Below are 16,069 nucleotides of genomic sequence, written 5' to 3' on the forward strand. Positions count from 1 at the left end.
TGTATATTGACTTTGAGATGCTCAGTGCACACTGAAACATAAAATCCGATAGGTGGATAGTAGTCTACCTCTCAGAAGTGAAGTCTGGGCTGTGTATAAAGAATTACATGTGAGCACTTTATGTGCAGATTATTCAAGGAGAGAACGTGGAGAGTGATGAAGACTAGCACCCGCCCCCCAACCTGTCATTTTCAAATGTCTCTTCTTCTGAATGTTTTTAAATGGTAACTCCTTCAGTATCCTCTCCTTCACTTTCTGTTCACTGTTGTAAGCTGTTGGGATGTGACCTCTGACCTTACTATCCCTCTCCAGTTGCTATCAGTAGGAGTCTCTTATTGCCAAATCCAGTAGACCTGTTTAAATCCCTTTCATACTAGGCATCTCTGCTCCATGTGGAACTGTGTATCACTCCTGGCCTGAAAATCTCTGCTCTTCAGCATCTGTGTGAGAATGGAGAGATATATACATAGAGCCTGACCCATGCAGGTCCTTGTAGATTTTATCTTTTTCCTACATACACTGTGAGACAGTTTGTGTTTTGAGCATATCTGTGTTTAAAATGTCACTCTGTCCATAGTACAGACCAAGATTTCTTAGCCACAATACTACTGACATTGGGGCCTGGTCATTCTTTGTTGTGGGGTCGTCCTGTGCATTGTGGGATGTTTATCAGCATCCCTGGCCTCCACCCACTAGATGGCAGTGGCCAGTAGCACCTACCTACCCCTAGTTGTGAGAACCAAAAATGTCTTCAGGCATTGCCACATGTCCCAGGGGGGGTCAAAACTGCCCCTAGTTGAGTTACCACTGCTGCTTTCTCTATGTGCCCGTGGGAACCCTGTTTGTATCTCTGTATTTAACATGGATATACATGGAATAAGATAAGCCAGGCATACAGGTTGCAAGTCTTTTGCTAAGTTTATCAATGACACTCCCAGTTCACTAAATCCACATTATCTTTTTAAATGTCCATTTCATCACGTAGAAGTAAGTTCCTAGAAGACAGGGCCTTGCCTGGTGTCTCTGTAGCTACTTTGTAAATGTAGAGTTGGATGAACTGAAAAGTGAGAATGGCATTTGAAACCCTAGGCATACTATTGCTATTCAATATTAGTAACAACATGCTAAACATTCCAGTAACACTCAGTGGATATGTTAAGGCCAGCTGTCTTCTAGAACATTATGGTAGCCTGTGTTTGATTTGTTTTTCCATGTACTCATTAGAAGTGAATTGCTTCCAAGGTGAGATGATATGGCTTTCCTAGTAACTATCACTTAAATGCTAATCATTTTACAAATATATTAATCCTAACAACTAAATTTTGAGTTTAGGATTGTTTAACTCACAAGTACATACTCTTAGGCACTACACTTTGCTTCTAAGTTAACTTCTGAGTAATTTATAGCTTTTTATGTCTATTAATCTACAATAAAAATAAAAGACTGGTATCTCATTCTTTTTTACTTAGGTGTAAAATTTATTTTAAGTTTATAATATTTATTTGTTATAAAGCGTACCTACCGAGGAAAAGTGTCCCCTTTTGATGAATGCAGATTTTGAGACTGCTGCAGTTTCATTTTTGCATCTATTTTAACTAAGGTACAATTTATATACGGAGAAATTCACTCTTTTTAGTGTGTAGTTCTGCAGGTTTTGACAAATGCATGCAGTCATGTAATCATTACCGTAAGTTGAGACACAGAATAGATCTATATCACCCCTGAAATGTCCACCTTTGTACCCTTGTAGTCAACCCCCTTTTACCCCTCTCATTGATTTTTTTTTTCTGTCCCTACAATTTTTCCTTTGGTATTTTTTAACAGAAAATAATAATACAAAAGTTTGCTGATTTAAAGCTTAAAATTAAGCAGTTTAAAGTTGAAAATCTAAGGACATCTTTTATAGATTTATTTGTTGAATATAACTGGAGAAGGAAGAATCAGAGATAAGGTTGATACTTAAAAAGTATTTCCATGTTCATTTGGAGTTCTATGCTTTACTAATGTGAGAATTATATATGAAGTTGTAAATGAGTTGTAACATATTTTCATTATGTTATTTATTAAAATTATATTGAAAAGCTCAAACCATTTTATTTTCTTAGATATAAAGCAACCTTTCATCAGTGTGATGTTTGTAAGAAAATTTTTAAAGGCAAATCAAGTCTGGAAATGCATTTTCGGACACATTCAGGTAAAACCTAATGGGTATTTTGTATATATTTTTGTGTAATTATTCAGAAGTGAAATATGGACATTTATACTTTGTTGTTCTTGGTGAAATTGTTTTGTTTTTCCCCCAGTAAGATTTTTACTTATTAGAATTGATGTCATGAACAGACAATATTCTGATCTACTATTCCATTATTATGTAAGCTTCAATACTTTTGAATATCATTTTGTAGAATTTGGGAAAATTTTTTTCCTTAGGGAATTTATTCAACTTTTAGTTCTCATCGTCCCCTTTTCTGGTTGTTTTTGGTTCCTCTATATCTATGAGATGCTCTGAAGACATTTCTTTTATTTTCTTCTCTTTTAAAAGAGTAATTAAAATATGACCTCATTGTCCTGTTTACCAATTACTGTTTTATATTTATTTATTTATTTATTTTTGGCTGCATTGGGTCTTCGTTGCTGTGTGAAGGCTTTCTCTAGTTGCGGCAAGCAGGGGCTACTCTTCGTTGCAGTGCACAGGCTTCTCGTCGTGGCTTTTCTTGTTGCAGAGCACGGGCTCTAGGTGTGCATGCTTCAGTAGTTGTGGCACATGGGCTCAGCAGTTGTGGCTCGCAGGCTCTAGAGTACAGGCTCAGTAGTTGTGGTACACGGTCTTAGTTGCTCCGTGGCATGTGGGATCCTCCCAGACCAGGGCTTGAACCTGTGTCCCCTGCACTGGCAGGTGGATTCTTAACCACTGTGCCACCAGGAAAGCCCCCAAGTTACTGTTGGGTAGCTTTCCTTTTTACATAGTCAGTTGTGATTTATAGTAGAATGATTTGTTGTGATTTATAGGTAGTTTTAGTAGAATGATTTGCTTCAGCTGGTTTCCGGAAGTTATTTTTTTTAATCTTTCCTTTTTTCCCTTGGCAGTGCTACCATATATTGAAACATAGATTTTTGGATTTTTTCATATATGTTGTCAGTTCTTGTTTGACTTCTCATGTAAATTAACAATTTTTAAAGCTTTCTTTCCTTCTTTTTAAGAAAGAAACCCATTAGTGCATTTATGGCTGCCTTGCTTTATATTTACTTTGGATTTTGTCAAGCTGCTGTTCTGGTAGGGAAAAATAATTGATTTCATAAATATCAAAATTGGAAATAACTGGATTTGGGCAATTTCAATAGCAAAGAATTTCAGTAAAGAATTTATTACTGATATAGTACTGCTGTTAAAAATAAAATTACACCTCTCTCAAAATGAGAAAGTCATAATTTGGGGGGTATATAAATATATAAAAATGTAAAAAATGAGGAAACTATATTAATGCTAGTCTCCACACTAGTTGTAAGTAATATGCCTAATAAACTCATGATTTGAAAAAGTTGGTGAACTTACGAAAAGTTAATTTGAAACCACTGATGATTTAAGAATTGTAAAACTACAGGAATTATCTAGAGGAGAAAGTTAATAAGAGCTGGCTTTCTAACTGCATTAGGTTTTTTGAAAACACTGATTTGTAGTAATTAGTTGATGACCAATGACCGTGGAATTCTCAATTCTGGATATCTCAAAGTTAGTTGAAATTAGGGGCAAGTCCCTCTGTCCATTGAAAATTAAGGAAATGAGCTCTGTTGCAGAATAAGATAAAGTTTATGGCTGTTATGAAATGAGAGGGAGAAATCATTTGAAGCAGGGGTCAGCCCACTTTTTTGGTAAAGGGCTGGATAGTAAATATTTAAGTTTTTGTGGGCCAGACAGTCTCCGTCTCAACCACTCAACTTTCTGTGGTAACATGAAAGCAGCCATAGAAGGGTATAAATAAATGAATGTGACCACATTCCAAGAAAATGTTATGTACCAAAACTGGCAAGAGACTGTATTTGGCTTTCAGGCTATAGTTTGCCACCTCTTGATCTAAAGTGATCAGCAGGCTACCCAGACAGGACTTCACAGAGCAGCTGTTCCAAGAACTGGGTGCTATGCTCCCAAGTCCACTCCTGAGATTTACAGGTCCAGAAACTCAATTTTATATCTGTGCACTAATAGTTATAAGTATTCTGAGGAGTTCTTCAATAACCACTGGAAGTAGAATCACCAGAGTGTCAGCTTACTATTAACCTTCTAGAGAATGAGATATTAATGTGTGCTGGCCAACGTGTCCTTTTCTCTTATCAAGGAAGTAGAGTTGCTAAATTTATTCATCAGAAGGAGAATTGCTAAATGTAGTTATAGAATAAAATTAGGTAATAATTGTATGGAATCATTTACTGAGGAAATGGTGAAGGATGCTGAGCCATCTTTCCTGTTGTAACAGTGCACCTCTCTGGTGATGAGAATAATTGTGTTCCCCAGATTCCTTTTCTCTAGTGCAGGTACCCTTACTGCATTGTCTGTACTGTTAGATTCTTGTTTTTTGGAATACCCTTGCCGGAGTCCCTACAGACTTCTTCTCTTCCATTGTTCCTTCTTTAGAAGAGGTACAAATAAGTGATTGGTTTTAGTTTTGGCCAGGTCAGTACCCTTAAGTGCTTCAAATGAATAGATATGATCAGCGCCTAGCCCAGGACTTGTAAATAGTAGGTGCTTAATAAATATTTATTCAAGGAATGAATTTATCATGTTTTCCTACAACTACCCTCTAAACTCATGTATGTTTTCAAACCACACAATTAGAGAAATTCATTGGAAAATGGATATAAGATTTTTTTCTACAAATGTCTTATTCTCATCTCCTATGTGCTTTGCTTGTGTAATCCTCAGAGTAGTAATTATGTCTATTCAGCAGTAGTCTTGTTGAGATGTAATACATTCAGTTAAAATGGGTATAAAGCTGATAAATTTAGGGCTTGATTTTAGACTTGGCAGAATTTTTAAGCTGTTTTTTATTGAAGTATAACACATAAAGTACACAAATGAATTTTTATAAATGAGTGCTTCTATGTAACCACCATTCAGATCAGGATGTAGGACATTCAGAACTCCAGAAGCACCCTCCCTGGCCCCTCCCAATCAGTAACCTCCTTGCAAAATAATCATTATTTTGACTTATATCACCATTAATTAGTCTGTCTGTTTGAACTTCATATAAATGGAATCATACAGTATGCGCTCTTTTGTCCGGTTTCTTTCAGTCATATGTCTATGAGATTCATCCATGAAAGTAGTTTGTTTCATTTTCATATGAATATATCAAAATTTATTTATCTGTTTTACTTTGATAGACACTTGGTTTGTGTTTACTTGGGTCTATTATAAATAAAGCTGCTCTAAATATTCTTGTCTATGATTTTTCATACACACTGCATTCATTTCTCTTGTGTACATGCCTAGCCCTGGGATTGCTGGCTTATAGGATATGCATATGTTTTACTTTGGTAGACACTACTAACCAGTTTTCCAAGGTAATTGTGACAATTTACCTCCTACCAGTAGTGTATGGTGTATGAGAATTCCAGTTGCTCCACATTTTCACCAATACTTGATAGTGTCTCTTTTTTTAGCCATTCTGTTGGATATGTTGCACTGTCTCAAAGTGGATTTAATTTGCATATCTGTGATGAGTAATGATATTGAGCACCTTTCCATACACTTATTGGTCATTGGATATTCACTTTTATGGAACACATGATTCATTCTTCTGCTGATTTTCTTAAATTGGATTGTCCATCTTTTTCAAATTGATTTATGGGAATTCCTTCTATATTCTGGGTATGAGTTCATTGTTGGATATCTAAATTACAGGTGTCTTCTAGTCTGTGGCTGGCTTTTCCACTCTAGTAATGATATCTTTCAATGACTGAAGGTCCCAAATTTTAAAGAAGTCTTGTATCAGGTTTCTTCTTTCTAGTTAGGTTTATTGTATCCCCTTTAAGAAACTTTTGCCTACCCCAGGGTCATTAATATTTTTTCTTTTGCCTTCTGACGATTTATTTTGACTTACATATTTAGATTATGAACTTTATCTTATTTTTGTGTTTATTATTAGGTAAGGTCAAAGTTCTTTGTTTTTTTGACATGTGGTTATCTAGTGGCCCTAGCACCGTTTATTGGAAAGACCATCCTTGCCTCAGAGCATTTCAATGGCCTATTTGTTTTAAGTTAAGTGATCATATATGTGTGGTTTGTTTCTGGACTCTCTTCTGTTCATTGGACTATTTGTATATTCTTTCACCATTACTATACCATATAAAGTACTGTGGCTTTCGATATCTTGTAGTGTAAATACTCCAACTTTGTTCTTTTTCATTGTCTTTCTTATTCTTTTTCCTCTATGTTTTCATCTGAATTTAGAAACAGCTTATAAATTTCCAAACACAAATACCTTCTAGCTACTTTTGGATTTTCTAAAGCATACAAACTGGCCATCTGTGAATAATCACAGTTTATTTCTCCCTTTTTAAGTCCTTGCATCTCTCTCTCTCTCTCTCTACCTTATTGCTTTGGTTCATATCATCAGTGGTATATTGATAGTGGAAATACTTGTCTCCAGGGAAAAGCTTTCAATATTTCATTACTGAGTATGGTTTTTATAGATTTTTGTAGATACTGTTTTTCAGATAAAGAAATTATCATCTGTTCCTAGTTTAGTTAGAGTATTTGTCATGAATAGGTGTTGAATTTTATCAGATTTTTCCCTGCTTTTATTGAGGTGATTATATATTTGTTCTTTATTATTGTGATAAAATACACTGATTTTTGTTTGGGGTTTTTTTTTTTTTTTTTTTGGTCTATGGTCATGAGACATACTGTCTATTTTTTTTCCTTGTTATGTCCCTAACAGGTTTTATTATGACTATGCTGGCATCAAAAAATAATTTGGGAAATAATACATCTTTTTTCAGTTAACTGGAGGAGTTTATATAATATTGGCATTATTTCCTCATTACTATTTGGAAGAATTCACTGATAAATTCCACTGAACTTGTTTTCTTTGGAGAAAGGTTTCAATTAAAGATTCCTTAATAGTTTCAGAGCTGTCAGATTTTCAATTCTTGTTTCATTTTTAAGGAATTTTATTTAATCTAAAATATAAAATCTATTGGCAAAATTCAGAGTATTATTTATCTTTTAATGATTATAGGATCTTTAGTGATAACCTTATTTTATTCCTATTGGTAATTTGTTTTTTCTTTCTAGAAATTTGTTGATTTTATTAATCTTTCAAAAAACTACTAGATTTTGTTGATTTTTTTTTCTCTTTTATATTTGTTGTATATTTCTTTTCTGCTTTTCTCTTTTTTATTCTTTCTATTTTATTTGGATTTAATTTCTGTCTTTCCCTATCTTCTTTATATAGATGCCTAACTTCATTAAATTTGGCATTTCTTATTTTTTATTATACATATTTTAAAGTTCTAAACACTTTAAATACTGCTTTAGTTACAGTTCACAACTCATTTTATATTTTATGTTTTCATTAGAATTCAGTTAAAAATAGTTTTTAATGTCTTCTGATTTATTCTCTCATTTGTGCTTTATTTTAAATTGTACTGTATTGCCCAATTCCTAAATATTTGGGGATTTCTAAGTATTTTTATGTTACTAATGTCTAGCTTAATTCCACTTTTGTCAGAGAATGTATTTTATTCAAATATTCTGCATTCTAATATGATATTTTTGTCTACTTATTCTATAAGTTACTGAGAGCTATATGTTAAAATCTCTAACCTAACTGTTGATTATAAATTATCTATTTTTCATTTTGAGTTCTTCAGTTTTTTGCCTTATATATTTTGAGGCTGTGTTATTAGCTATGTACAGATGGTTATATCTTACTGTTGATGGTCCTTTATATCATTGTAAAATGTCCCTTTTTATGCTGGGATAAAGGACCAGCTCTCTTTTGGATAATATTTATGTGGTATTTTTTTCTTTTTACTTTCAGTCCTTATATGGGCCTGTATTTAAGATGTGTGTCTTTGGAGTATTATTTTATTATGGTAACCTCTTTTAATCAGGATGTTTAGTTCATTTAAATGTCACATGATTTCTCATTTTTTTGGGTTCAAATCTGTCATCATGCTATTTGTCCCATCTGTTTCTTGATGCTTTCTTTTTCTTGTCTTCATTTCCTTGTAATTATGAAGTATTTTTATTACCCATTTTCCCTCAGTTTACTTGTTAATTGTATGTTCTTTCAGTATTCTTTTAGTGGTCACCTTGAAGATCACAACATGTGTTCTTCTTAAATTATTAGAGTCTATCTTAAATTAGTTCTTGATCTCTTTTCTAGACAATTCAAAGACCTTACGACACCTCATCTCTCTCAGCCTTTACGTGTTATATGTATTTTAATTTTACATATACTTTAAACCATGTAAAACATTATTATTTTGTTTGTTTGCTTTAAATAACTCATTTATTTTTAACCATATTTACCCTTTACTCTCCACTCCTTCCTTCATGACCATTTTCCTTCTTCATGTAGGATTCCCTTTTGTGCATATCTGCTGGCACCAAATTCTCTTAGGTTTTGATTGTCTGAAAATGTTATTTTACTTTATGGAGACTATTTGGCTGACTATAGAATTTACATTAGCAGTTATTTTTCTTTCAATATTTTAAATGTGTCATTTTTTTCCTCTTTGACCTTCTCTAGTGTTTGTTGAAAAACATACTGGCAGTCTTATTGTTGCTCATTTAAAAGAAATCTCTCTTTAATTCACTGCTTTTTAAGATTTTTCTGTCTTTGATTTTCAGTAGTTTTATTATAGTGTGCCCAGATGTGTTTTGGGGGTTGTTTTTTTTTTTCTTTCTTTTTGTATTTTGTAAGATGTGTAGAACTTATTGCATCTATGACTTGTCTTTCATTTAGGAAGATTCTCAGTCAATTTTTCTTTCAAATACTGTTTTTGACCTATACTCTTATTTTCTTTCTGGGACTCCAATTATATGTATGTTAGACTGATCACTTTGTCTTATGTACCCCTCTCTTGCAAATGGCTTACAATACAAGTTTATGATGTAACAAATCTGTAGGTGAGAAGTGTGACCCAAGCTAAAACCTCGGTGTTGGTAGGGCTCCATTTCTTTCTGGAGGCTCTAGAGGAGAATCTGTTTCCTGCTCATTTGGATTATTGGTAGAATCGATTCTTTGAGTTGCAGGACCAGGGCCCAGGTTCTAGTTTTTTAACTGGTTGTAAGCTGAGAGCTTTCTCAGCTTCTAGAGGCTGCCACATTCCGTGGGTCCTAGCCTCCTTCTTCCATTTTCAGAACCAGCAGTTCGGGATTGAGTTCTCTTGTCACAGCTCTCTGACCTTTTCATCTTCAGTTATCACTGCTTTTAAAGACCCACGTGATTAGATTGGGCCTACCTGGTTAATCTCCCCACTTCAGGGTCTTTAACCTTAATCATATCTGCAGAGACCCTTTCACCATGTAAGGTAACAAAATCATAACTTTCGGGGATTAGCCAACCACCCTGGCTACTGTAGGAATTTATGTTTCATGGGAAAAAAACAAAAACCAAAAACTGCTGTGTGAGAACCTGACTCAGGAAGAATTGAAAACTGGCCAAGCTTCCTTATTCTTTTTTTTTTTTTTTTTTTTTTTTGCGGTACGCGGGCCTCTCACTGTTGTGGCCTCTCCTGTTGCGGAGCACAGGCTCCGGACGTGCAGGCTCAGCGGCCATGGCTCACGGGCCCAGCTGCTCCGCAGCATGTGGGATCTTCCCGGACCGGGGCACGAACCCGTGTCCCCTGCATCAGCAGGTGGACTCTCAACCACTGCGCCACCAGGGAAGCCCAAGCTTCCTTATTCTTGATCCTCATCAACTCTCCTTATTCTAACATCAGGCTAAACATTTGTGTTACTACTTCTCATTCTGATCCAAAGAACCAGGTTAATCGAGTTGCTGTTTTAGCTTTTATCCTTCTTGGGTGGGAGGAAATCAAATGCTCTAGTTTACAACTCTTTTAGGGGATATAGTGGGAATAATAGCAAGCAAGCAATAATGACAACAGCCTAGGTTTATCAAGTACTTACCACGTGCCAGTGTAATGCTAAGCACTATTATTTCATTTTCTCATTCAGTCCTTTCACCGAGTCTGTGAGGTAGGTACTGTTATTATTCCATATAACAGGTGAGGAAACTGTGCTTAGAAGTTGGGGAGCTTGCTCCAGGTTTGCCTGGTAAATGGTGTAGCTAGAATTCAAACTAAGATCTTTTGGATGTTTGAGCTCATTCTCTTTACCAGTTACTATACTGTCTCCACTTTGTGATAGCATGCATTACTGCTTTTATTAAGTTTGTGTAAGAATTCCCATGGAAAATTTGCTACTTAATTAAAATCATTGTCTTACCAAGTGACTGCGTTTTACAGTTAATTTCATTTGTGTTCATACAGGTGAAAAACCATACAAGTGTCAAATTTGCAATCAATCTTTTAGAATTAAGAAAACTTTAACAAAACACTTGGTCATTCATTCTGATGCCCGGCCTTTCAACTGTCAGCACTGTAATGCAACATTTAAGCGGAAAGACAAGCTGAAATACCACATTGACCACGTTCATGGCATAAAGTCACCTGACGATCCTCTCAGTGCTTCTGAGGAGAAGCTTGTATCCTTGCCAGTAGAGTACTCATCCGATGATAAAATCTTTCAAACAGAAACAAAACAATATATGGACCAGCCCAAAGTTTACCCGTCAGAAGCCAAGACTATGTTGCAGAGTGTGTCTGCTGAAGTGTGTGTCCCTGTAACGCTGGTTCCAGTCCAGATGCCTGACACTCAGAGTGACCTGGTGCGTCACACCACTACTCTCCCTCCACCTTCTCACGAGATCTTGTCGCCACAGCAGCCATCCACTGATTACCCACGAGCAGCTGACTTAGCTTTCCTGGAGAAATACACTCTTACTCCTCAGCCTGCAAATATAGTTCATCCAGTCCGACCTGAACAAATGCTAGATCCTAGAGAACAGTCTTATCTTGGAACGTTATTGGGCCTTGATAATGCCACTGCTGTACAAAATATTTCTAGTCGTGAGCATCATTCATGAGTAAATCTAAGCATTCCACAGACTTTTTCTGTGGTTACGTGTTAATGGTAGCCTAGAGCTGACAGCTTTTAACTTAGTGGGGCTGCTATTTTTTCATTTTCTCTAGTTTCTCAAGTCCTCAGAACCATTTCAAATCAAGAAAAATATGTATCTCTGTTTACTGAACATATGAATATTTGGACATATTTTGAGGTATAATATTTGAAATGGACATTTTTATGATTTTTTTAAAGGCTAATGCTAATTTTTAATGGTTTCTTTAACTTTTCAAAACTATTAGCTGTTAACATTATGAGGGTATTTGTTTTTAGTCATCAATGGAAATTTTTATTCTTCTTTAGTCTCATTCCTCATTTCTCCCTTCCCCATCTTCCAAACAAGTGTTAAGGATGATGTAGCTTTTAAGAAAGAATACAAGAGTATATAGAACTAATAGTTGCAACTGTTCCTTATCCTAACTTAAGTGTCATGATTATTTCTTCCAGATTTTTAAAAACTGAAATCAGGAATTTGAATTTATAAGAAAGTCTTGGATAGTTGGGTGTTCTTTTTTCATCCGGCCATAATTTCAGTTTATGACTATCCTTTGGTCTTTTGACAAACTCAAAGCCAGAAAGCTAACTAATGCAGGATTAGCTCATTAAAGGAAATGTAGAATTGAAATAATTACCCAGATGGTTGGTTTTTGCCTGTGCTTCAATTATTGTGAATAAGAAATGCAAATACAGGTCTAGGCATTAAATTACACAAGTTGAAAATGTGTTAAAAGCAAAATATGACAGTTTTAACTAGATATTTTTCAAGGTAAGTTCACCTTATGTATTTTGCCATTTATTTCAGAAACAATAATATATCACAACATATATCTTCATCTTACTATGGGAAGGGCAGTTATAACTAATTAGTGAAAATTTAACAAGCTACTTTTGGTCTCATTTACCTTTGCTAACTGAAACTCTGGGAAATAGAACCTACAGATTTCATATATGATTGTTAGAAAAGGTGCCAAACAAACATAAAATTTGTGTCTAATTGAACTTAATGTTTTTTAATTAAAGGGAACCATTATTTGTATACAGATTTACATGTAATCTAGATCTTTATTTTTGCTTTACAATAAGCCTAATGTCTGTAATTATCCTTGATTTTTATTTTTGTATGAGACAAAAGTTGAGGACTTGGTAAAAGTAAATAGCAGTTGGAGCAAAGCCTCACTGATTAAAATTAAATGAGGAAAAAGTCAGTCAGAATTGTAAAATAACCTTTAAAGATGTGCACTTTCCATATTTTCAAGTCAGTTTAAACTTAAACTAGGATGTTTCCTAGTAGAGCTGCTTAAAGGGTTAGAGAATAGGCAGGGTTGATTTATTATTAGCATGTCATTTGTATGTAAACTACTGGAAAATAGCAATTTTAAGAGTTTTCTACTTCAGTTTTGTTTACACTCCTAATTGCTTTAAGCACTTTTTTTGTGTAAAGTCTGGCCCAGCCCTTGTGAAAAAAATCACAAATAAAATAATGAAGTTTTAGTGAATAAAATTTAACCACTTAATAATGTGGAAACTTGTTTCCTGAAGCACTTAAGAAATGAAGGTACTTTACAGGAATACTCACCACACTAATGGAAATAAAACAAAAGAAAAAAAAGTTGAGAATTAGGGCAGTTAACCAAAGTAGCTCATATAAGTAATAAAACCAACCTGAGTTTTGCCTCATTTATTAAAGTTTGGTTATAATTATCCTAGGACCGATAGATACTAGTTATGTATTAATTCTTTATAAAGCATTCTTACTTTCGTGTGGAAATGTTATGTCTGGAGTACTTACATGATAGAACTTGACTATATGAGGTACTATTATTCTGTCTTTCAAAATGACTTTAAAAAATACATATCTTTATGATTTTTATCATAAAGACCTGCAAGACTTAACTAAAAAACTTAGTATGATGAAAAGAAATCATATCTAAAAGTGTACCCTGCCTTGCATATAAACCAATGTAGAAAAGTTTGGACTTACAGAAAGGCAAATGGTATATATGTATATGTGTGTGGTATATTATATGTTTGGTAGCAGAAAAAGAGGGTGTTGCGGTGTTGCATTTTCAACATTCAAAAGAATACCTTGCTTTTTGAAGGTATTGACTTTAGGGTTCTTTTAATAATAATCTCCTAATGCTTTAAATATATGATTTGATTGTAGGAATTGGTTTACAGTATAGAACTTTTCTGGAATACATCTCTTATATAAAGTGAAACATAATTATATTTAGTTATTATTGTAGATAACAAACTTGAATAGTAGTTTACTGTTTTATACAATGCTTTCACAGTTATCTCATTTAAACCTCATAACCAGCTCTGAAATAGAAATGACATACTGTATTCCCATGTTAGAGATAAAGAATCTGAGGTTAAGCCTACATCATTAATAAGTGGCAGAGCTACTAATAGGGAAAGAAATGGAGCATTAATGAATGCTTACAAGGTGCCGGGCACTGCGTTTTCTCATGTAATCTTGAAAACAGTCTGGGAGGTAGGTAGTATAATTCTTATGAAGAAATAACCTCAGCGGGTGAACAGACAAACAAATCTGCCTCTAATTTCCAAATTAGAATATACGAAATTTTACAATTGTGAAAACCTCATGGATTTGAGCAAACTGAATGTATATAAGTTTTTGAAGTTGGCACAAAAAAATATGAAATGAGGCCTGCTCTTTTCAGTTAACCTTTTGTCACATTGTGATTTGGAGCATTTTGAACAAATGCTCCATTAACTCTAAAACCCATTAATTCTGTAAATTTTATACTTAAAATTTTGAATCTTGCAACTAAGTTTAGCCTCATGCAGAATTTTTTATTTTATGAGCATAATTTATTGTTTTAAATTAATTTTGTAGTTGATAGCAGTTAGCACTTATTATGTAAATTGAATAATTTATCAAATGTAGGAATTTGTTAACCTAATCCATTTTTACTTAAATGTACCAAAGATTTTTAGTAGGTATTAAAATAGTTTAAAAGAATTTAAATTCTTTGTTGTTTGAATAAATATGTGTCCAAAGAAGCACAGTTGAAGTCCTAGGATTATGGATTTTTTTTAAAAATCGTTTGAATACTAAGATTAAATGTTTGTGTTTATATGTATAAAAATGAGAACAGAAGAAAATACTCTGGGAATAGTCATACTGACAAACCAGTTACAAATAAAAATACTCAGTTTTCCTCAGTTTAATTAATTGAATGTTATCTTTTAAGTGGACACTATTAAATGCTAAAAATAAGCTTACTTTTTACACTACACTATTAATTAATTTTGCCTTAGAATTTTTTTTAAGACAAGCTGAAGATTTTTTTGTAAGAAACCCCACCTATTTTTTGCAGCCTAAAATGCTATTTAAGATTAGGGTTTGTTCTTCATGCCAGCAAGATTTCACCAACGACTGTGAAGGCAGTGATCTTTGCATACTTTTAAGTAAGTAACTTAGTCATCTGTTGAAGAGGAGTAGCAAAAATAGGGTTTTAAACTGGTGCTTTATTAAGTGACTTTCTTTAAAGTGATGGTAGATCATGAAGTAGGTACATAAATAATTTTCTGTCAACCTTAAAATTGTCAAAACATCTTTGAGGAGTGACTATAAGCTATTAGTTAAGGGCTAACAAGTATTTAAATGTCATTCATTGCTTTTCACTCTATAATTGCAAACGAATTAAAAACACCATTAACTGGTGTGTGTGTGTAAGTTTGTTTGCGTTCTCTTCCTAGCAGATCACTCTGCTGTATCATTGGTGGAAAGTCAGATGGGGAGCATCAGCTCTTTGACAGTGTCCTTTTATATATGCCCAGTCTTCTCTGGATTGAATGCTTTGTGCCTTTTCAGTGCGCTATACTTGCTTGGAGTTGACTCTGCTGGCTAGATTGTTTTGGTTAAAAAATGATTGTGGTTTTGTTGTTGTTATGGGTCTTATGTGTGTGTTGCCTGCTGGTCAGGCAACAGTTGTTTTTAGGTTGCTTTATGTTTTTGTAGGAAAATTGGCACCAAGTACTAGTGTGATTTTTTTTTTTTTTTTTTTTTTTTTTAAATCTCTACTACTGTGGCCTTTCTAGTTACTGTGAAGCCACTCCTGGGCCTGTCTCTAGATGCTCATTAGAGGAATCTGACAAATAAAGTAAAAAGAGCAGTGTGTCTGCCTCTCCTCCTCCCATCCCCCACCTTTTCTTGTTAATAATCAGTTACCAAACCACCCAGCTCTACACTGAACCACTTCTTTTTTCAGTTTGCCTAAAACTGAGCCAGAGGTGATGGTTTGAGATGGGTCTCATAAAAAGCAGCAAGATCCCAACCAACAAACAAATTGAGTTGATGAACTCAGGAAAAATTGGGACTTTTAAAGTCATGTTGGATTATTCTAAGAGGAAAAATTGGGACTTTTAAAGTCATGTTGGATTATTCTAAGATTCATTGCCAAATTTAAAATGACTCGAAATGTATTTTTTAATAAGAAACAAAAGTAGCATTTCTAAAACTTTTAATAGTGTTACAGTAAATGTTACTATTAGATTGAATAATGGATAATGTGAGAATAATTTTTTGATAATTTCTAGGAACCATAGACAGTTCTTTTTAGGTCCCCCCCTTTCTTTTGCACATTCCTCTCAGTAAAGTCTGTAGTGGTTTAGGAAGGGGGGATCGTTCCCTTATTTCCTCTAAAATTATTTCTACTTCAAGGTACTTTTTTCCTGCAATAGTTGCATGTTTTCTGAGCTTCCTCTTTGGAAGTGGCCTTAATAAGGTAGAAGTTACAGCATTAGGTCATGTGGAGGATGAGGGAAAGGTCTGGTAGAGAGAGCGTCTGTACTGTGTTTACTCTTCACTTTTCAACTTGCTGTGCATTGATCCTGAGTCTG

General features: G+C 34.2%; 1 protein-coding gene across 1 annotated transcript in view; it reads left to right on the forward strand.

Moving 5' to 3' along the window:
• The window catches only part of ZBTB41 (zinc finger and BTB domain containing 41), a 49,523-nt gene extending 34,282 nt beyond the window's left edge, over positions 1–15,241 (forward strand). Inside the window, exons 10-11 of the mRNA XM_060294534.1 lie at positions 2,106–2,194; positions 10,504–15,241. Coding sequence (XP_060150517.1) covers positions 2,106–2,194; positions 10,504–11,159 — 745 coding nt within the window. The 3' untranslated portion in view covers positions 11,160–15,241. The remainder of the gene's footprint in view (positions 1–2,105; positions 2,195–10,503) is intronic.
• The last annotated feature ends 828 nt before the right edge of the window (positions 15,242–16,069 follow it).

Source organism: Globicephala melas, chromosome 1 (assembly GCF_963455315.2).
Source record: "Globicephala melas chromosome 1, mGloMel1.2, whole genome shotgun sequence".
NCBI lineage: Eukaryota > Metazoa > Chordata > Mammalia > Artiodactyla > Delphinidae > Globicephala > Globicephala melas.